Source organism: Diadema setosum, chromosome 19 (assembly GCF_964275005.1).
Source record: "Diadema setosum chromosome 19, eeDiaSeto1, whole genome shotgun sequence".
NCBI classification, from domain to species: Eukaryota; Metazoa; Echinodermata; class Echinoidea; order Diadematoida; family Diadematidae; genus Diadema; species Diadema setosum.
In genome coordinates this window covers 22,637,468-22,661,046 of record NC_092703.1, presented here as the reverse complement: position 1 = coordinate 22,661,046, position 23,579 = coordinate 22,637,468, and the positions used below count along the sequence as shown (strand labels likewise).

The 23,579-nt window shown below is 39.1% G+C and overlaps 1 protein-coding gene across 1 annotated transcript in view; it reads left to right on the top strand.

Moving 5' to 3' along the window:
* The window catches only part of LOC140242750 (DNA mismatch repair protein Msh2-like), a 39,853-nt gene that overhangs the window by 12,969 nt on the left and 3,305 nt on the right, over positions 1-23,579 (top strand). Inside the window, exons 6-20 of the mRNA XM_072322508.1 lie at positions 4,581-4,778; positions 5,443-5,662; positions 9,033-9,091; positions 10,730-10,850; positions 11,942-12,055; positions 12,813-13,066; positions 14,533-14,647; positions 16,304-16,449; positions 17,421-17,592; positions 18,200-18,263; positions 18,695-18,917; positions 19,860-20,027; positions 20,469-20,560; positions 21,508-21,662; positions 22,961-23,145. Coding sequence (XP_072178609.1) covers positions 4,581-4,778; positions 5,443-5,662; positions 9,033-9,091; positions 10,730-10,850; positions 11,942-12,055; positions 12,813-13,066; positions 14,533-14,647; positions 16,304-16,449; positions 17,421-17,592; positions 18,200-18,263; positions 18,695-18,917; positions 19,860-20,027; positions 20,469-20,560; positions 21,508-21,662; positions 22,961-23,145 — 2,286 coding nt within the window. The remainder of the gene's footprint in view (positions 1-4,580; positions 4,779-5,442; positions 5,663-9,032; positions 9,092-10,729; positions 10,851-11,941; positions 12,056-12,812; positions 13,067-14,532; positions 14,648-16,303; positions 16,450-17,420; positions 17,593-18,199; positions 18,264-18,694; positions 18,918-19,859; positions 20,028-20,468; positions 20,561-21,507; positions 21,663-22,960; positions 23,146-23,579) is intronic.

Genomic DNA, 23,579 nt, shown 5'->3' with positions numbered 1-23,579 from the left:
CTTCTAAAAGGTGTGAAATTGAAAATAATTGATGATTCTCCCTAGTTGGAAGGTGCTGAATCCGAATCTGGATGATGCAACTCATGCATCCATGAATTCTTTGAGATATTCAAGATGGCCGCCAAAATGGCCGCCAATTAAAACTGGAAATTCCCATGTATTTCCTTCTAAATGTTGAGAAATTAAAAACAATTGATAGTTTTACCCTATTTCGAGGGTGCTGAATCCGAATCTGGATGATGCAACTCTTGCATCCATGAAGTTTTTGAGATATTCAAGATGGCCCCAAAATGGCCGCCAATTAAAACCGAAAATTCTCACGTATTTCCTTCTAAAAGGTGTGAAATTGAAAATAATTGATGGTTTTACCTTATTTCGAGGGTGATGAATCTGAATCTGGATGATGCAACTCCTGCATCCTTGAGGGTTTTGATATATTCAAGATGGCCGCCAAAATGGCCACCAAAACCGAAAATTCCCACGTATTTCCTTCTAAAAGGTGTGAAATTGAAAATAATTGATGATTCTCCCTAGTTGGAAGGTGCTGAATCCGAATCTGGATGATGCAACTCATGCATCCATGAATTCTTTGAGATATTCAAGATGGCCGCCAAAATGGCCGCCAATTAAAACTGGAAATTCCCATGTATTTCCTTCTAAATGTTGAGAAATTAAAAACAATTGATAGTTTTACCCTATTTCGAGGGTGCTGAATCCGAATCTGGATGATGCAACTCTTGCATCCATGAAGTTTTTGAGATATTCAAGATGGCCCCAAAATGGCCGCCAATTAAAACCGAAAATTCTCACGTATTTCCTTCTAAAAGGTGTGAAATTGAAAATAATTGATGGTTTTACCCTATTTCGAGGGTGCTGAATCAGAATCTAGATGTTGCAACTCCTGCATTGTTGAAGATTTTGAGATATTCAATATGGCCGTTAAAATGGCCGCCCAAAACGGAAGTTCCCATGTATTTCCTTCTAAATGGTGACAATTTGAAAGCAATTGGTGGTTTTTATCTTATTTTGAGTGTGCTGAATCCGAAGCTCAGGATACAACTCTTGCATCCTTAAGGGTTTTGAGATGATAAAGATGGTCGCCAAAAATGACCACCAAAGTCGGAAATTCATATGCAGACCCCCTATTTCCTTCTAAATGGTGTAAAATATAAAACAGTTGGTGGTTTTACACTATTTTGAGTTTGCTGAATTTGAAGCTCCAGGATACAGCTCTACCTTCCTCGAAGGTTTTGAGATAATAAAGATGGTCAAAAACGAAAATTTCCATGTAAGCCCTATATTACCTTCTAAATGGTGTAAAATTGAAAACAATTGGCGATTTTACTCTATTTCGAGGGTGCTGAATCCGAACCTGGTTGATGCAACTTTCGTATTCTTTTTTTAAGGGTTTGGAGATGTCCAAGATGACCGCCAAAATAACTGTCAAAAATTGGTAAATTTTAGGCCCTATTCAGCACCCTCGAAACTTGGTTGTTGAAGTTCGTCCATTCTTTAGGGTTTTTAGACGTCCGAGATGACAGCCAAAATAAGTGGCAGAAATTCCAGTGTTAATATATTTTTTCTTAATGGTAAAAATTAAAAATAAATTGATGGTCTTACCCTATTTCGAGGGTGCTGAAGGTCTTTGAAGGTTTTCGGACATCTATAAATGTCCTGTATGAACGGAAACTCCTTAACATTTTCTTATACTGAAATGGTGAAGTATTGTGCTCTAACGGGAAGCGGGGGATTAAACCCATGCAGGGTGAAAAGCAATAATTCGTATTCTTAAATTCAACTCAGCTGAGCGAATTTGTCAAATCAGCCAAAAGTTATTGACATCCAAAATGCTTGTCACAATAGTATTGTAATATACTGAGATATTCTGATATGTCTCAAACGGAACTTTAACACGTACTGGAAAAAAAGAAGTGATATTGACATCATACTGAAACGTACAAACACATAAGAAAGATACAACTGAAAATTGTTAGAAAATAATGCTTGTGGTCGCCAATAATATGGCTCCACAGATGTGAAGTTAATCCTTTTCGACTATCAATAGAGTAAAATTAAATTATGGCATATTGGTATTTGGTGTTGAAACTTGTCTTGTATTCTGACGAGTCTCGCCTCGTATTCTTATAAAACTTGTCGCATATTCTGATTAGGTCATTGGAAATGGTTGCATGCATGACCACTATAGTAGATATCAATAAGGGTAATTTTAAAAGCACTCTGCGCGATTATGATATTCGTAAGTACTGGATTATCAATTATTACCTTCCATGTTGTCGTTTGTTTTTTTATTCAGTTTTTTTTTTTCACGGCGCGTTACCTGTGATTTGTCCGTCCCCTCGTGTGTGTTTGTAATAGATTATATATACATATATATTATATATATATATATATATATATATATATATATATATATATACACATATACACATACATAATGTTACATCGTATTGAAGAAAAAATTGAATCATAACTATAAAAATGTCCCACTCATGTCTTCAACAATGTCATCAAGACCACCAATATAAACCACATAACCAATTTGAGTGTTCATGGATGAAGAGATTAAAACTGCTCATGGATTAAGACAGGTAATGTTGGGTAATTTCAGTACACTTCTCTGGCATCACTATCACAATATGATTTAGATGAACATGTCTTGTCCATTTGTTGTTAGTGTTCAAAACTTATCCATTAGAAGAGGAAACAGTGTAATCTTGCAATTATTCAACCGCATCTGTAGTCTTGAAGGGTTCATTGCTGGCACACTTGTATCGTACCAACTAAAAGATATCCGGCAGAGCTGGTTTCACTGTATATACAGCAAGTTCAAACTGTGCCATTGACGAAAACCTGAAATCTTTCAGTCAAAAAAAAAAAATGGGGTAAAGCCATCAACTGTTATCAATTTCTCACCATTTATAAGAAGGAAATACATTAGAGTTTCCGTTTCGGCGGCCATTTTGGCGGCCATCTTGACTATCTCGAGGTGCATCATCCAGATTCGGATTCAGCACCCTCGAAATAGGGTAAAACCATCAATTGTTTTCTATTTCTCACCATTTAAAAGCTAATACATAGAAATTTCCGGTTTTGATTGGCGGCCATTTTGGCGGCCATCTTGAATATCTCAATACCCTCAAGGATGCAAAGTTTGCATCACCCAGAGTCGGATTCAACACCCTAGAAATAGGGTAGATCCATCAATTGTTTTCAATTTCTCACCAATTAGAAGGAAATACATGGGAATTTCCGGTTTTAATTGGCGGCCATTTTAGCGGCCATCTTGAATATCTCAAAACCCTCAAGGATGCAAGAGTTGCATCATCCAGATTCGGATTCAGCACCCTCGAAATAGGGTATAACCATCAATTGTTTTCAATATCTCACCATTTAGAAGGAAATACGTGGGAATTTCCAGTTTTGGCGGCCAATTTGGCGGCCATCTTGAATATTTCACAACCCTCAAGGATGCAAGAGTTGTATCATCCAGATTCGGATTCAGCATCCTCGAAATAGGGTAAAACCATCAATCGTTTTCAATATCTCACCATTTAGAAATAAATATGTGGGAATTTCCGGTTTTGGCGGCCATTTTGACGGCCATCTTAAATATCTCAAAACCCTCAGGGATGCAAGAGTTGCATCATCCAGATTCGGATTCAGCACCCCCGAAATAGGGTAAAACCATCAAAAAACATTGGGTGGACGGTAAAACAAGGTTAGGCCCAAAAAGTGGCTTTGGCACCCAGACTATTACTCCGAGTAGCCAGAACGCAAAGCGCTACAACGTAGTTTATACAGGCCGCTCCCATAGAACATCACTGTACAATCCAGAGGGACAACCAATATAACTCAGCCCGCCGTCAAAGCAAGGCCGAGTTATCCCCGAGTCCGAGTTTAGCCTGACCCCGTTCGGGTAAGTTCTGAGATTGAACCTTTTTGGTTTATATTTCGCATTTTCGTCATTACCCATCGAATATCTTGTTATTACAGCTTTATTCCGCACATTTCCTAGACATACGTTCACATTTGGGAGCGAAATTTGACAACTTTTACAGGCGTACCAGAACTTTGTTTGGGCTTTAAAAGTTTTATACACCACGTGGATGAACGAGTCATTAGTGCATCACACGTTCAACTCTTATGTTTAGATATAGAATGCTGATGCATGTATATTTTGATCATTGATGAAGTAGGCATGATGTTAAATGTTTTATCATCTGGACAGGCACATAGAGTATGTGATACTGTCTGATAACATCTACACAATTGAGTCTTTAACATTTTAGGAATGTCACTGTACTTTATACAGTGCACCAGACCAGTCAGGCAGTATGCTGATGAACCACAGGTTGGACTGTATTTCAAGTGAAGAAGCAGAATTTGTCATGAAAAATGTGTATTAAAAAAAAAAAGAATCCTGATAATGAAGGCTCGCATCACCCACTACCTGATGTGTTTCTATTCAGGAAAAATCTGTTGTGTTTAAATACCTGCATCACCTCAAATTTTTATCATTCAGTAAAAACATGCTCGTTGTCTAACAAATTCCTCTCCAGGCCTCACCTGGAAACCTGACCCAGTTTGAGGAGATCCTCTTTGGCCACAATGACATGTCGACCTCGGCCTCGGTCATCGCAGTCAAAGTGGGCGGGGAGAGTGGACAAAGGGTCGTCGGGGTCGGGTACGCCGACGCCACCCTCAGAGAGCTGGGCGTGTCTGAGTTTGCCGACAACGACCAGTTTTCAAATCTGGAGGTGAGTGGGAAAATTGGAGCTTATTTCTGCCGACTTGAAAAAGTAAGGCTTCTGTATCACAAGTTCAAGAGGATGAATATGATGTCTTCAGCTGTCATGAAAAGTGTTCAGGGAATTTAGCCTTGCTGGAAATAAAAGAGAGAAAAAAGTAGGAACTGTAATAAGAAAATATCAGAAAAATCAGAAATTCAGTGGCACTTTGTGGGTACTTGTTGAAGAATCAACAAAGTTTTCTCTGTACTTATTCAGATATCGGGAGTATTTTAAGCCGTTGAGGATAGGCTTATTTTGCTGTAACACTTATTTCCCATAGACACCTGCCCAAGTATACTAGGGACTAGTCTGCAGTGGGTTAATACCCAGAACACACTGCAGGCATGATCAAAATTGTCCTGTACCACATTTATGAGATTGACTCTTGTGTATGACATGCAATGGGCTATAGAAAAAAAAACAAAAAACAAACAAACAAACAAACAAATATTCCCCTGAAAACAGCAGGAACGTTCATGGTTCTATGTTTCTGTGGCAGGGAGGCCAGGCATTGCTTTCTTGTTTCCTTGAATGATTCAGAGATTGTATCCTGGAGGACTTGTATTAATCAACTTGTAATGAAATTGATGAGTGAAAGAAAAAGGTTTTGTTGGTTTACTTTGTGTCCCAGGCACTCATGGTCCAGTTGGGCCCCAGAGAATGTCTGCTGCCCTCTGGTGGCGACCCCAACAACCCCGAGTTTGCCAAGCTGAGGCAGGTGGTGCAGCGAGGTGGTGTGCTCCTCACAGACAGGAAGAAGGCAGACTTTGGTACCAAGGACATCGTGCAGGACCTCAATCGGTTACTGAAGGCAGGCAGGAATGAGGAGCAGATCAATGCTGCAGCCCTACGTGAGTAGATCGCCCTGTACAGTCAGAAACATTCACAAGAAAGTTGAAACATTATAGGAGGACATACACTTTGATGGCCTGAAAGTGAAATAAGATTTGGTTTTCGTTTCACTGTTGTGTAAAGATAATTATTGTTTTCATAGTACACCTGCAAAAATAAAAAGACAACAAATCCATATACAGTCAAACCTGCTTTAGCAGTCACTTTTCTGTAAACATCATTTCTCTCCTGCAAGTGTTTGTTACTGTTCATATTGTTCTTAAACCTGTTTATAAAGATGTCTTTAAATGAAAAGCACAAATTATAGACATTTTCCCCCTGAACAACATACAGTCAACTTCGGATACCTCAAATTCGTCGGGACCGAAGAAAATGGTTCGAGGTACGTGAAATTCGAGGTACGCGAAATTCGAGGTACGCGTACGTACGTCAAATTTTCTTTGACTTATCCGACGTTTATCGATGTTCAACATGGTATCTGTTATAGTGCCTACCGATTGTTTGCATGCTTGTCAATTGGAATTGAATCGACTTTTATGTGAATGAATTGAATGAAAATCGGAATTGAAATCAAAATGTCAGAAATGAAGATTTTGGTGGCCCTATCGCGCCACCAAAAAAAGTCGGATGCTTGCCTTTACTTTTGAAAATGAACAGCGGTAACAATCGGCTCCGTAAGATACTAAAATAAATGTCGGATGTTTGCTCATACTTTTGGAAATGAAAAACGATAAGACTCAGCTCCGTATGGTGCTAAAACTAACGTCAGATATTTGATTTTGCGTTCGGAAATGATTAAGGACAACATTCGGCTCCGGAAGACGCTGAAATAAATGTCGAATATTTGCTTTGACGTTCGGAAATGAAAATCAATATTCAACTCCGTACGATGGTTAGATAAGTGTCGAATGTTTCCTTATACTTTCGAAAGGAAATAACAATAACATTCGGCTCCGGAAGATGCTGAAATAAATGTCAGATGATCGCTTTTATGTTCGGAAGTTCCAGTAACATTCTGCTCCATACGATGCTAAAATAGCTGTCTGATGTTTGCTTTTAAATTTCGAAATGAATAACAGTAACATTCAGTTGCGTTCATTGGTAAAATTAATGTTTGATGTTTGCTTTGACGTTCGGAAATGAGTAACAATAACATTCAACTCCTTACGATGATAAAATAAATGCTGGATGTTTGCTTTTACGATCGAAAGTAAATGGCAATGACATTCAGCTCCGGAAGATGCTAAAATACATATTGCTTTTACGTTTGGCATGTTTGAAAGTGAATAGCAGTAATATTCTGCCCCATATGATACTAAAAAAAAGTATTGGATATTTGCTATTACATTTCGAAATGAATAACGGTAATATTCAGCTACGTTTGATGGTAAAATAAACGTCTGATGTCAGCTTCGACGTTCAAAAATGAAAAACAGTAACATTCGGCTCCGTACGATGATAAAATAATATTGTCAGAATGATTCATTTAACTTTCGGAAGTGGACAGCAGTAAAATTCGGCTCCGTACGATGATAAAATAAATGTCTTATGTTTGAAATGAATAACGGTAATATTCTGCTTCGTACGATGCAAAAATAAATGACAGATTGTTGCTTTTACATTTGGAAATGATTAACGGTATTAATCCGCTCAGTTAGATGCTGAAACAAATAGCGGATGTTTGCTTTCACGTTTGGAAATGGATAAGGATAGCATTCACCTCCGGAAGATGCTAAAATGAATGTCGGTTGTTTGCTTTTACATTTAAAAATGATTAACGGTAATATTCGGCTCCGTAAGGTGCTAACAGACTAATAAATGTTGGATGATTGCTTTTACAATAAGAAATGAATAACGGTAACTTTCGGCTCTTTACAATTCTAAAACAAATGTCGGATGCTAACAGATGTCGGCAAATGCTCCCACTTTTTCATTTCAAACGTAAGTTTTGACCTCCTAAATTTTTAGGTATCAACTTTTATAATAATCTATACGCCTATTTGCTAAATCTTAAAACACAAAATAAGATGATTGGATTTTCTGATTTTAATTTCGAGTAAATTCGACCACCAAAAAATAAAAATCAGTGATACTGGTGGCCCGATAAAAGTATTATGGAGCCCTGTCTATTCTATTCTTCATTATGCTCGGCCTATACTTCCACATCATATTCCACAATATTTTCATAATCGCATTGCTGGAAAAAAAATCAGTGCTTGCGTTCTCGGGGAAGAATAAATGAAACATACTTCGTGAAAGGCAAAAAAATAAAAGTTAAAAAAGGGCACTACGCAGGAGATCGATGTTTGGACAGTGGACCGTGATTAATGCCAAAGATATAACTGATGTCAACACCCAACACCTACGCAGGTGCGCCACGACGGTTTAGAAATCTACGCGCGCGGTATGACTACTAGTATCATGATCAAGAATTAAAACACAGTGGTTAAAGAAAAGAAGACGATGGGCAGAGCGTAGTGCTATCGTAAGCACTCCATTGGCAAGGGTGCTATGTGCATACCGTGTACGTATGTAGGTAGGTGTTGGGGATTTTTCTTGTCAGCTGTGTACCGGGTATTTCTTTGGGCGCGCGATTGTTCTGGTCGGGAATATTTACAGTCGAGTGTGAAAAGATTTGTGACGTCTTCTTCGCTGTCCACGCGCGCTTAATCGGAGATGCTGAGTGATGTTGCAATTCGATTCGAGCTACATGCTGGGAAAAACAATCAGTTAATTAAGATCGGGGCAGTAGATTTCACTTCGAGGTAACCGAACTTCGAGTTATTTCTTCGAGCTACGCGAATTTTAATACACGCAAACTCCATAGGAACAATCGGGACTTTCATTTTGCCCCCGAGGTAAGTGATATTCGGCTTATCCGACGTCGAGGTATCCGAAGTTGACTGTATTTCCTTTTTCCAAATTCCCACAGATTTGATGGTCGATAATGAATACAGTGGTTAATGTTAACAGGTACCCGCAAATTACAAGCAAGCCCGAAAAAGGAATTGTTAGAATCAATACAGCCTAGCACACAAATTTTATGATGATGTAAAAGACGGTTGTTAAATATGAAAAGTTTGATCACAAAAAGAGTTAACTTCATTCTTGTAAATTTGAGATATTTGCGATTAAGCCTGCTAAAAAGCAAAATGATAAAAAAAATGATATGGGACTTTTTGATAATAACTGCAAGGATTGTTCTACATTTGCATAATGGCTGTAAGCGAGGTATCATTACAAAAGTTTTATTTCACTCTACTTGATTATGGACTTTTAAACTGTTTGAAAATGGCACTTAATCTTTTTTGCCATCAACCTCTTCTTACTGAAAAACATTTTTCATTTCTTCCCATTTGATGTTTCCAGCTGAGATGGAGAAAACGAATGCCATGAGTGCGGTATCAGCTCTCATCAAGTACATGGAGGTGAGGTTGTCAGCGTCACTCTTTCACCCATACACGTACATGAGCATTGATTGTCCTGGGAGGTGTCAAGTTAACTCTTTATGTGCCATGGTTGAAACCCCCTCTGTGCCACATTAATCTGAGACAACAACGTAGTCATGTTTTGAGAAAACATTCTGTTTTTCAAATCTATGTAACTTCTCTACGGAATTCTGTTAAGCTGGACATGTAGTGAGCAGAGTTGTAGAGAAAATGAGAAGCTTTGCTTTAATGAAAATTGTATGACAAATCGATGATTGTTTTTCTTTGAAATGACCAGTAGCTACATTACTATACAGGCATGACTTTTGCACATAAAACAGTGACAGAAACTTAAAAATTTACACGCAAATCTACTAGGGAACAACGTTTGATAGTCAATCACCACATAAAATACAAGCTATATGTTGAGAGGAGCGGAAGCGCGAGAAAAGATTCCATTGTACTGCGGCATTTGAGCAGAATATGCGAAGTTGGCACGCCGTTGACTGAGTCGGAAGTGCAAACGTGGCACATAAGAGTTAGGAACCTTTATCAGAAATAGATTTAAAAGGGGCCTGAGCTTTTGACCCTAGCAGAATCTTTGTCAGAGGCAAAATGTCAAATATGTAGGGAAAACAAGCACATACATGTAATATATGTACTAAATGCAACAAGCACACTATGAGAAGGGGTAGGGACACATAAGAAAGAAAACAATAGTGTTAGATTGAGGATTCAAAGGCAGGGAGCTAAACAGGTATTCAAAGGCAGGGGGATTAGAACAAGGGGGAGGGGGGTGAACAGACAGAAGGCAGAGGTGGGCCCACAGAACTCTAGACACAGAGTGTAGAGTTCTGTGGGTGGGCCAGTGATAATCCCAGGGATCATAGCAGAATCTTTGTCAGAGGCAAAATGTCAAATATGTAGGGAAAACAAGCACATACATGTAATATATGTACTACATGCAACAAGCACACTATGAGAAGGGGTAGGGACACATAAGAAAGAAAACAATAGTGTTAGATTTAGGATTCAAAGGCAGGGAGCTAAACAGGCATTCAAAGGCAGGGGGATTAGAACAAGGGGGGGGGGGGGGGTGAACAGACAAAAGGCAGAGGTGGGCCCACAGAACTCTAGACACAGAGTGTAGAGTTCTGTGGGTGGGCCAGTGATAATCCCATGGATCATAGGGATGAAGATGAATAGGGAGGCAACATCAAACAAGATACGGATCCACACCGCCGAGCGCCATGGTTGGTTTAAGAGAACCTTTTTTTTTTTTCTTCTTCTTCTACAGGTTTAGACTCATAGATAAAAGCTCATCTGGTCAATATTTAGCTACATGTATCTCATGTCAAATAATAGAATTTCAATGTTTTGCCCATTTTGTAAGATTTCATATTACAATCCATGGAAAATCAGAGCATTTGTAATGTAGCATTCATTCCTCATCACCAGGCAAAGTGGCAAGTATGATTTCAGTCATGACGAACACTATGAGTCCAGTCAGTTCATGAGTATTGGACACTGTAGAAACTAGCAGGACCAACTAGAGAGGGCGCACTGCACTTCAGATGCGATTTATAGACAGAGTACCTTCACATGGTTTCATCCTCCCTTTTATCATTTTCTCCACAGCTGCTCGGAGATGAGACAAACTTTGGTCAGTTCAAGCTGAAGACCTTTGACCTGACCCAGTACATGAAGTTGGACTCAGCAGCAGTGAGGGCTCTCAATCTTCTGACGACTGGTTCGGACAGTGAGTACAGGTTGACAGCTGGTCTCTGTGCACATTTTCTGACTCGTCATTAAAGCTACCATTGTCAAAAAAGGAAGAAGAGATACCTTGACTACTGCAAAACCAGAAATATTTGAGTGCATTTTAATTTCTTTAATTTTGAGAAATTGAAATGAAAAGGACTCTAGAGACATTAAGTTGGAACTTAATGCTTTATGATGGATAGAGGGACTTCACTTGGAGAATGTTGTCTTGATGTATGTTATGTGTTCTTATGACTTGATTTAGGAAACTTTCACAGTGGCCAAAAGGAGGTTAGATTGAGCGTGTCGGGTGCAAATTTTGACAGCTTGCAAGGTTACAAACTTGAAATCCTGCATCCCATTGAATGTGCCATGGTACAAGTTGGCCAAAATTGCATCTGATGAGAATTCAGTCCTGATGCAACTGAAGGAATGAATCAAGATTTTTAAGGAAGAAAGAAATACTGTAAAGCATGATATATTGGCAGCATGAAATTTGTGCCAATTGGAGCCAATGGCCTGGCTTTTTCACAGCATGAAATTTTTGTGAAATGCCACTGGCATTCAATGCATATACTGTAAAAGTGGAAATTTTCGCGCATTTCGCGCAACCAGAAGCTAGTGCAAAAATAAAAGCACGCGAATACATGTATTTTTGCGTGCCATATGTTCCAGTGGTTGATGTCTTGATTCCACGGAATAAAAAACACGCGAAACTCTTCTACCCCGGCCAAGCGCGAAAAATTAGTCGCGCGAAAATATCCGCTTTTACAGTGCTATAAACAAGAACTTTTGTGTGCATTTTAATTTTGCAAATCTTGGCTCTTGCAAAATTCACTAAATCAAAATGGACATGATAATTTCTGGTTTTACAGTAAGCATTCACTGCTGCATGATTATCATGAAACACAGTGTTTACATTTGGAGTGCTACTTCATAATTATCTTGTTACAAGATGAGGAGTTGATAGCATAAGTTGATGGTTAAGGAGTTGATAACATAGCAAACCTATGCATCCATACGATTGTGTGAAAAGTGTACATGTCTGAACGTGCTCTTGATTTATTCCTTCAATATTTACCTTGGAAGATGCCACACGTGGAGTGAGTCTCCTGAACCTGCTCAACAAGTGCAAGACAGCCCAGGGACAGAGACTGCTCAGCCAGTGGATTAAACAGCCGCTGCTCGACAAGAATAAGATTGGTGAGAACTTGCAGAAGATTCAAATTCAAACATCGATGTAGGGCCATTTGTCAATCAGTTGCAGCAGAAGATTGTTACAAAAATGAATTTGGATTGCTGTTGTTTATAGGATGGCCTAAGACTCTAGACACTGTACACTAAAAAATCATTGGCACTAGAAATTTCTTGAATATTGCATTCAACTAAATTTCGTGAACATAACAATGGGCACATGTTTTAGGAAGTATAACATTTTATGTAAAACGACTCTTTTCCAGAATATTAGAAAAAACTTGGCCCAACACAAAAATTTCCACCTTTACCATCGTAAATATTCTCTTTGAAAGGAATTCTTTGGGAGGGGGTGGGGGAATCCCAGAAGTAGTTCTTCAGCACAAAAACAAAATGTTACGCAGAAAATAAATGTCCAAATTGTCAGATTTCAGCTAAACTGTGAAATGAATAGTAAATTGCCCATCAAAAATCAACTTCTAACTACAAATAGCAACTGGTAACAGTAGTAAATAAACTGCAAGCAAGACATTTTTGTATATTTTCACAGTGAGAGACTTTTTTTTAAAAGTACATATCCATGGCATTTCAGGAATGGTGATGACTCCCAAAGGATAGGCTAAAAAGATTTCTGCAGTCTGTAAACTAGATCACCTCAATATGTCGTGCATAGAGATATGCATCTAGTCATGTTCATGACAGGGACACAGTGAAATGGTGCTAATGTTTAGTCTGTTTGTTTGTTTTTTCCCCCTTTGTTTATCAGAGGAGAGACTTGATTTAGTGGAAATCTTCTTCACCGATCTCGAGTTGAGGCAGACGCTGCAAGACGAGCCGCTGAAGAGGATACCAGACTTCCAGCGGCTGGCCAAGAAATTCCAGCGCAAGAAGGCCACCTTGCAGGATTGCTATCGGGTGTACCAGGCAATCGACTACCTGCCGAACCTCATTGAGGTGGTCGAGAAACACGACGGCGCCAAGGCCAACCTGCTGAGGGAAGTGTTCACAAACCCACTCAAGGTGTGTTGATCCATGGATGCATGTCGGTAGCGCACAAAGGGCATTGAGGTAGCACATCTGCCTTGCAGTTAAATGGCTTGGGTTCAATTCCCAGTGAGTCTGGCTGAGCAATGTTGTTAAATGGCTTGGGTTCAATTCCCAGTGAGTCTGGCTGAGCAGTGTTGTGTGTAATCATTTCATCCCCTCTAGTAAAAGGCAAAAACACACTGTCTTTTGGATAGGACACCGAGGAGGATCCACGTGCGGGGGAGTCATGACTCATGCACATATTAACCCGTTGAGGACGAGTCCCGAGTATACTCGGGCAAGCGTCTATGGGAAATGCGTGTTGTAGCAAAATCAAACCGTCCTCAACGGGTTAAAATCCCTCTTCACTTCCTCTTAAAGAGAGAAAAGTGGTTTATAGCACATACCTACACCAGAAAAGGGGCGAATGATACCAACATCTCATAATTCGCCCCAGATGAATTACAACTTTCAGTAAATGGCATCAACCAAGCCCATCGTGTCACACAAAGAAAGACATTAGCACACAGCTCACTCCGAACTTCATGTACAGTGGACTCCCGTTATAACGAAGTCCTCGGGACTAGCAGTTTTCTCTCATTATATCGAAATTTTGTTATAACCGAACAGATAAACAATAAAAATACATAATGTGGGTAACATTTGGCCTGAATTTTGATTTTGTTGTAACCGGGAATTCGTTATAACTGTGTTCGTTATAACGGGAGTGCACTGTGTATAGGATCTGTCACTTGTTTCTTTTCCCCCCTGAATTACTACCAATTGGCACACACAATACCAAAGCATTGTATGCACTATCCCCTGGCACAGAAAAAGCTAGGTGTCAATGAGGAACACATGTATACTGCAGACATGTCTGGACACATTACTCCTTGCTTGGTTGATCTCTTCAGACATTAGAGATTTTTATATGGAATGTTGACTCTGGGGGGAAAAAAAAAACAGTGAAAGATTTGATATGCATTTGTTTGAGCATTTTTTGTTACAGATTTAATCGTCGCTGGGGCGACAAGACCGCGTATCTCAAAAATGTCAAATGTTCAGGAGAGCCAAAAAACATGGTGGCCAAAGCACTATACTGAATGGGATAGCCGTTCCTTTGACATGCCGTGGTGGCTTCATTTTTGGGGTAAGACAGCTGGGATTTGGACATGACATCACTTAACCGATTATTTGACCACTAATGCAAAAAAGTCATTTTCACCAAAATTTGAGATACAAGGTCTTGTCACCCCAGCGACGTACGTAATGTTTCTCTCTCTCTCTCTCTCTCTCTCTCTCTCTCTCTCTCAAAAAAAAAAAAGGAATTAGTATGAAATATTTTTCTTAAGGATAGAAAGTTGCCTATACATAAATTCCAAGTCAGGAGCATTTGGTGGTACAGACTGTGTGATGAAAATTATTATAATTATTATTATTATTTCATGCATATGTTCTAGGAGCTCCTGATGGACTTCTCCAAGTTCCAGGAAATGGTGGAGACGACCCTTGACCTACAGCAGGTGGAGAATCATGAGTTCCTCATCAAACCGAACTTTGACGAGAACCTCATGAGTGAGTCACGTGACATTGACACAGCCACTTTGAAAGTCCATGTTCTTATCGTTGAAATTTTAGTACCTTTCTTCCATTTGATGAATCTGATATCTCCATTTGCTCTTAACCTCTTTAACGACGGGTCCTGAATATACTCATGCAGGTGCATGTCTATGGGAAATGCGTGTTGTAACAAAATCAACGGGTCTTCAGCGGGTTAAAGGGTTACACAAATGAAAAGTTTGTTCCTTTTCTTTCACCTTTTTTTTTTTGTTTCCAAGTGAAAGCCATAATCATTAAATATTTGTACAAAAGGACAAAAAATATAATTTATTATAATGATAGGTGCCTCAATTTCAGGTTAAAAATCTATCAGCTAGTGATGGAGCACACAAGCTAAGATTGACTGCAATTAAATTGCTTGTACAGAGTATGTCAAAAGAAACAGGTGTCTTATTATTTAGCCTTTTCTTTGCCACAATATGTTTTGATGTTATAGAAAGGGAGGAGAATATTGTAGGGGATATTGAAACACGGTAAGAAATACTCCTGTTCAGTGAAATTATGAGCAAACAATGTTCACTGCAGGAGGCCCTTCATGAGAACATGAGTTGTGCAAATCCCATATTAACAGTTGACCTCAGCTTGGTTGAATCCAAAGCGACTACAAGAAAATCCTTCAATTTTCTTGAATTTCACCTCACAAAATAGAATTAATACATGTTTAGATCCTTCTGTGGTAGAATATTTCTTTGAATTAGCCACTTTTTCGGCTCAAGAGAGGTCAACATAGGCAAGATTAACCGTAGTTGTAGGAGAATCTAGTGTGTAGCATCTATAAAGATGACACTCCACTTTGTTCACCATCTTGTCACATGACATTCTTCACCGTCTTGTCACATGACATTCTCCACCGTCTTGTCACCTGACATTCTCCACCATCTTGTCACATGACATTTGCCATCATCTTGTCACCAAGTTATTCAAGTGATTTCATGGTACCGATACATCTTATAATATAGCATTTTTGTTATTCAAACACTGCGAGATTTGTATGCAGTCTGGTTTGTGCGATATCTATGTGGTTCATTAGTTTATTACTCATCGATTTTTCGTACTGGTGTAATTTTAGTTGGTCAAGACAAACAAATCCGTTCTCCGTGTAAAATTATATGCCTATGAACTCGGGAACCTACAGTTTTACAAGCTTTAAAGCTTTTATGTAGGCCCCATCATATTTCTTATACTTACTAGAGACATTTTCATACAAAGTGACCATGTACATTTGTGTCAAGTATATTTTCTTTTTCTTTTTCTTCTACAATCAAAAGACATGATTGTATATATTTTGTACTCTTGTTTTGTCAATAATTTTGTAATGTCATCATTGAGAAAATGGAAATATGAAATAAATTTGAACTTGAACTTGAACTTGAACTTGAACATGACATTCTTTACTGTCTTGTCAAATGACATTCTACCACCTTTTCACATGATGTTCTTCACCATCTTGTCACCTGACATTCTTAACCATCTTGTCACATGACATTCTCCATCATCTTGTCACATGACATTCTTCACCATCTTGTCACATGACGTTCTTCACCATCTTGTCACCTGACATTTTTCACCGTCTTTTCACATGACGTTCTTCACCATCTTGTCACATGACAGCTCTGAGAACGAGGATGGACGAGCTGGAGGAGGACATCAAGGCCCAGATAAACCGTGCCGCCCGGGACCTGGGACTGGAGGCCCACAAGACCATCAAGCTGGAGTCCAATTCCCAGCTGGGCTACTTCTTCCGGGTCACAAGGAAGGTGAGTTGGGAAGGATGGAAAGGGGACATAACAGAATATGTGTCATTGAGAAGAGATAAAAGCAGCCTAGATATCGAGCAAGATGAAGACACACTTGTAGATATTTATAGAAGCACTCTCATCTGTAAAGTCAAGCTCACTTAAAGGTAGGGAATCCCATTTGCTGATTTGCATGCCTTAAATGAAGAATTGTATAAACACAGTGGTATGTTGAAGAGAGTATCATTTTAGAAACTCCCATAAAGTATTGAAAGTGGAAGGTAACATTTAGTACATTTTTATTGACCGTTAGATTTTGAATTGAATTCTTTTCGGGGCTCACCGTAAATTCCAGTACATTACTAGGCTACCTTTGCAGACCCATGCACTGCATGTGTGTCCATCATGTATATTTTGTGAACAAAGTTCATCAAAACTTACAAACATTTCTATATACATTCTTGCCACACACTCTATATGTTATTACATCAGCTCTTATACTTTTAGATTTGTGTTTATCGATAAAAAAAATACAGAAGACTGCAACAAAAAGGCTTAAGTGTGGCTGGCACACAGAACTACCGAGTAGTTGAGTTTTGTGCATTATTCAAATTGTAGATAACTGTTGACTTCCAAATTTCTCAGCAGTGGCCTAAACAAGTCCCCTGAGGTTCATATTTAATGTTTTGCTGCATTTTGGGAGTTCTGTAAAAGGTATCCCCTACCTTTAAATTTGAGGGAGAAAGGTTTGCGGTGACACCATGCGTACGTAGTCCTAGCAGGGAACTTTGCTTGTTAGAAGAAGAGCCTCGAAAGAGGAGAGTTGAGGAGGGAAGTGACTTAGGGAAAGTGTATGAAAGGCAAATCACTTTTTATTGATTTGTCATCATAATATGTATCTTTAATACTCTATGTAGTCAGCCCCATCTTTATTGCATTCAGAGTTTGAAACTGGCACCATAAACATTTTGATCTTGTCCTGCCATCTTCAGGAAGAGAAGGCACTGAGGAACAACAGCAGGTACTCTACCATAGACACAAACAAAAATGGAGTCCGCTTCACAAATTCGAAACTCCGTGGCTTGAACGAAGAGCACATGGCAGCAAGGGACGAGTACAATGAAACACAGAAGGCTGTCGTGGAGGAAATAGTCGGCATCGCAGGTGGGTTGCCGTGGCAATCAAGCATTTGCAATTGTTCCCCACCATTGGGGATAGCAACTGTTCAAAATAAACCTTTTGGTGTGTCACTAGCAGATTAGATCAACATAATATGAAGAGGAGTCCATTCAAACAAAATGAAGGATGCAGAAATACAAATGCTTTCAACAATCTGACATTGTGCACAACATCACAGATAACATTGTTTTATGCCAAATGTTGAGCTTATCTGGATAAATTGATAAATAATGTTCACAGCCTCATGCAATTTAGTCTAAGCATCATTGTACATACTTTTTCCTTTTCTGTGCTTTTGTACACAGGTTTGTTACGTTTTTGCCAGTGTCGCCATGATAGACATTATTGAGGGTATATCATACATAAGTTATCTATTACAATGTATATGTACAATAATATACTGTTAAACTACCTATTTTGCTTGCTATGTAAATCATTTGATTTCGAATGGTATGATGCTCCTTGTACCCTAACTTGTGTGTGGAGTTGGCTTCCTATATATAATTAACATGAAAACTTAGAAAAAAGAAATCAATTTTATCTTCAGTGTAAGACTCATATTTTCCCTAAAATGTTTTGTTTGTATGAACAGCGGGATATGTGGAGCCGATGTTGAGCTTGAATGATGTCACAGCTCAGCTGGATGTCCTGGTGAGGTAAGTTTATAATCATGATGTCATGTTGCTTATCTATTTTTGTCAGTTGTCACCAATATGGTAGTCATCAGTGGCAGTCACAGTAATGCAACTTTAGTATCGTTGGAGGACATTTCCTTGTCATGTGAGGGAGAAAAACAAAAACTATGAAAGAAATAGGACCTTCACGATTGTCTTGTTATATCAGGCATCTCGCTGTATCCGACATCATTATAACAAGGTTCCCCCGAAATAACAAATATGGTCATACAATATAGTCAGTACAGTGCTGATCTATGAAAGCAATCATGCATTAGCTTTATGATGAAGTGCATTTTTTAGGGAAACCACACTGGACTAAGATTAAACAGAGCCTGAAACCAAATGTTTTTAGTTTGAAGCTTTTATTCCATTCAAATTCCTATGAAGTACTTCCTTTCTATGTTCCTCAGCTTTGCCCATGTGTCGGCCAGCGCGCCGATCTCCTACGTGCGTCCCACACTGAGGGCACAGGGGGAGGGCCTAATGAGACTGGAGCAGTCACGCCACCCCTGCCTGGAGGTGCTCGACGACGTGGCCTTCATTCCAAACGACGTCGCCTTCGAGCGCGAGAAGCAGATGTTCCACATCATCACTGGCCCAAACATGGGAGGGAAGTCCACCTTCATCCGTCAGGTAGGAACGACATCTTGTCCAGAGTGGCAACAGAGCTATTTAGAGTTCAAAGACTCACTTTTAATACCACAAAGATCCCATCAGTGCTATGAAGTTCCATGAGTCACTTGTAAAGACTTTGTAAGACATTGCACCATGTCAGTTATGAGACTGTGGTAACTGCAGGTAGCCTACTCTTGAAAGAATAGTATCAAACTGTATATTCTCTTCAAGAAGCAAGGGAAGCTTCAAGCAACAACAAGGGGCTAAGATAAACTGTCAAAAATTAGAATTATCAATACCAGGAGGCATTTTAATCACCCAATGAGCACACCTCAGAAGTTCTCCTTGTTTCAAGGTTGCCTTATAAAGATATGTTAAGTGTTCTATCCGAGAAAGCACAGAAAGTATTGTCTTTATTCAGTGAACAATGAGAGTGATCATGATTACAATCGCTGACTCTGCTTGAAGAGGACGGAGAAGAAACTACATTTAGCTATATGTTATTCACTAATTGCCAACAACCATGTCAAATTTTGTTAATTTCTGAATTGTTAACAATAACTGTATGTTTTACTACTCTTCCTCACAACATCTATAAGTATCCTAGGTATTAATGTATGGTATTATGGTATCTAATCATCTACAAATGTTTAGACTATTTGTCCTTTATATTTGAACCTGGCCAAAAAGATATAATGAGTGTCTACATACAAAATTCTTTGCTATTGTGCACCTGGGCAATGTACATTGATGTGCTGTTCCCTCTTCTAAAGTATTCAATCATAGTACAGTCATCATCTTTTTAGCGTGATTTTTTTTCCTGACAAATCGTCATTGGCTAATAGACGGAATGAAAACAAGCTGATATGGCAGATACAAGAGTAGAGTGGAGAAAGTGGGATGTACAGTCTACCTATTGCCGGACTAAATTTCTGAGGCTCCGTCTTTATACCGTTTCAGGTGGGTGTGGTGGTACTCATGGCCCAGGTGGGCTGCTTCGTGCCCTGTCAGGCGGCCGAGGTGTCCATCGTGGACTGCATCCTGGCCCGGGTCGGGGCCGGCGACTGCCAGCTCAAGGGAGTCTCCACCTTCATGGCTGAGATGTTGGAGACAGCATCAATTCTGAGGGTAGATAATTGTGATTGTACTGCATTGTTGAGTATTGTGCTTTTTAACCCGTTGAGGATGAGGCCAGAGTATAGTCAGGCAGGTGTCTATGGGAAATGTGTGTTGTAGCAAAATCAGCCCATCCTCAACAGGTTAATGTACAGTGATGACAAAGTTTGGGAATTCCGAGATATTTCATAGTCGGAACAGTCATGAATGTTGAGGGTAATGGATTTTGTTGAAAGCCATAAGCAGTTGGTGATGGTGCATTATTGTAGACAAAATGTTGTGGTTGACCTGTTTTAGACAATGGGAATATTAGCATTAATCTGTTCCATCTCTGCAGAAGAATTTAGGGGATACTGCTTTGTCCCTCAACCTACAAAAGAACACATCTTGTGAAATGCAAATTGTGATTCTTTTTCTTTAGCTTTCTCTTTTGTCTGTCTGCACTCATTTCAGTCAGCCACCAACAACTCCCTTATCATCATAGATGAACTCGGGCGTGGTACTTCAACATATGATGGTTTTGGGCTTGCCTGGGCAATTTCAGAGTAAGTGCAAATTCTTTGTGAAGATTGCTCCTGCATTTTTGTACTTCATTTGCATTGAAAATAATTTTAAAAAGCGATCACCTTTTGACCCTGATGAAGATTCAAACATTGAAGCCAATCAAATAGTAATATGAGATGGTTTTCGTGAAAAGGAATGGATTTTGTTATTGGTTCACAACTTGTAAATGTGATGCTTTAGCTACCTCAAGTACAGATTTGAAAGTCTATGAATATTTTAATAGTTTGAAACTTTCTGTCTTTTATGAAGCAAGTACTTAGTATTGAATCTATATATTGCTTTTGGCTGTCCGAAAACATGCATGCTCAACTGTATTTAAGCTGCATGCCAGTTTTTCCAAATATGCATTTCTCTGGGGGCAAGCTTTCTTACCACTTCTTTGGTAGGTTTTATGAAATAAATGCGGGACAAATTATGTGGCATAGCAGAGTATGGAGAATACTAGTATGAAAATATCCATATCAGGAAATCATTGCAACTGTATCTGTTTTTCATGTTAACAAGTCTCATATGCATTGTGCTACATCAATCATTGAAATTAGGAGATTAGATTTCTGAAGTTCTTACCAATTTTTCTGTTTGTTTACGCTTGTTTGTAGAATATGATATATTTCAAGCTGAGCGCCACAGTACAATTGACATTCATGTAGTTACGATAACATAATTTCTAGCCTAGGTATCACTGCTATTGTAGCTCTTCTGCAGTTTCAAATTGAATTTCCTTAACCATGAACTTCAGAACATATTGAATGTGTAGCAAAAAAAAAAAAAAAAAAAAAAAATATGCTGCTGAAAACTGCTTATCCAATAGTGGCGAGCCAATATTGAATGTAGTAGATCATTAGTCTATAAGAGCAGTAGCTTTCACAGATCTGTCCCATATAAACTGTATGCTGACTGTTTAAAAAGCAAATTCTGCATTCCGTAGGTATATAGCCACCAAGATATGTGGATTCTGCCTGTTTGCCACCCACTTCCACGAGTTGACTGCCCTGGCTGACGTCGTCTCTACAGTCAACAATCTCCACGTGACCGCTCTGACTGCGGACGGACAGCTCACACTGCTGTACAAGGTCAAGCCAGGTCAGTCCAGCCAAACTCAAATCTTTACTTGTCGGCGCAGGAAGAACTTTTCATTTGCTTGGCAGAATGAGAGGTGTTTTTTAAAGAGATTGAGGTTCTAGATTTTCTGTAAAAAAAGATCATTTATCAAATTTATCAAAGTGTATTTCTCACTCCTTTCTAATATATGAACTATTCCCACAGTATATTAGAAGTCCACTACTGGGAAACCCTGTTGTAACAAACTTGCTTACAATGAGGTACTGCTTGTATCGAGATGAATTCACCGATCTTGGTTTACCATTTCTATACTTTGCTGCTATCTTTTTTTATCTCTAGTATGTTTACAAGGAGATAATAGATATAAAGAGGTAAAACTGGTTGTCCTGGCAACCTTTTCATCACATGGTTTCCATGCATTTTTCAAGGCTAAGGGGAAAAATGGTTAGTCAAAGGTTAGTGTGGTATCATTACTGGTGGATGTAGTGTCTGACAGGTGTTGGTGAGTGTATGTGATAAAACCTTTAAAGGGACTGTACAGTACTGGTTGAGGTGGGGATTCATGTTTTGAACATTCCTGAGTGAGATAATGAGAAACCTCTTATGAAATATGAAAGAGCATGTAATTTTAAGAAGGATTCAATGTTTATTTGATGAAAATTGGTTTTCAAATGGCTGACATATCCAATAAAGTGATAATGATAAAAGGCAAAAGGCCACGCCTTTTGTTAGGATCTCTTTGTTTCACCTTGTTTTTGGATATCTCACCTATTTCAAAACCGATTTTCATCAAATAAACTTTTGATGCCCCTTAGAATTGCATGCTCTGTGACATCTCATAGAGTGGTTTCTGAATATCTTGCAAAAAATTAAAAGCTAAATCCTCACCTCAACCAGAACTGTACACACCCTGTGTTCTTTCACAGTGTATGGTGTAGGATTGTGTCATAATGATGTATAATGTAGGTGTATGGAAGAAACACTGAAATGGCCTGCATTTTCGCAGAATGTAAGCCTTAGCTACATGTAGCTAATACCCAAGTCACACTGTGTTCTCTCATGAAGTGTGATTTGTGTTATAAAAGCTGTAACTGCCACATTGTCCATGGTGTATGATGCCGGTACACTGTATGTCTCATAAAATTCCTGACTGCTCTTTATTTCTCAGTGTAAGATGTGTGTTAGTGTTAAATCTGCATCCGTAACGCGTGAAACACCTCAATTTGTGTTGTGTTTTCTCATTATATGCGTAAGATACACTGCAGATATGTGAGTTAAGCATCCCACTGTACTGTGATATCTCGCCGTACATGATGCAGGTGTGTGTGACCAGAGTTTTGGGATCCATGTGGCCGAGCTGGCCCACTTCCCTCAGAAGGTCGTAGACTTTGCCAAGGAGAAGGCCGCAGAGCTGGAGGACTACCAGAGCATCGCGTCGTCATCGGCAACCAGCATGGAGGGTCTGGATGAGCCGACAGCGAAGAGACGGAGGCAAGACAAGCAGGTGAAGGTTTTCCCTGTACATGATGGCTGTGTTCACACTCTAGATTTTGTATCTTTGGGAAGAGCTTTTGTATCTTGACCCGTTGAGGACAAGTCCCGAGTATACTCGGGCAAGTGTCTATGGGAAATGTGTGTTGTAGCAAAATCAGTCCGTCCTCAGTGGGTTAAGAATGTTAAGTTTTCAAGAAAATTGATGGGAGGAATTTTCTTGCAAGAATGCGCACTTCACCTATTCTGGCAAGAAAATTGAAAATGCCAGAAACTTTCCTGAGATTTTGTGAAAACATTGCTTACAAAAATTCCATTTAACTTGTTTTTACACTGTCTATTTTCCAGAAGATTTGCTCAGTGCGAGTGGGACTTACATGGTTTTATGATTTAGGAACAATTGAGGTGGTGTCTAGAATGCTTACTTGGAAACTAAGTCTAGATGTA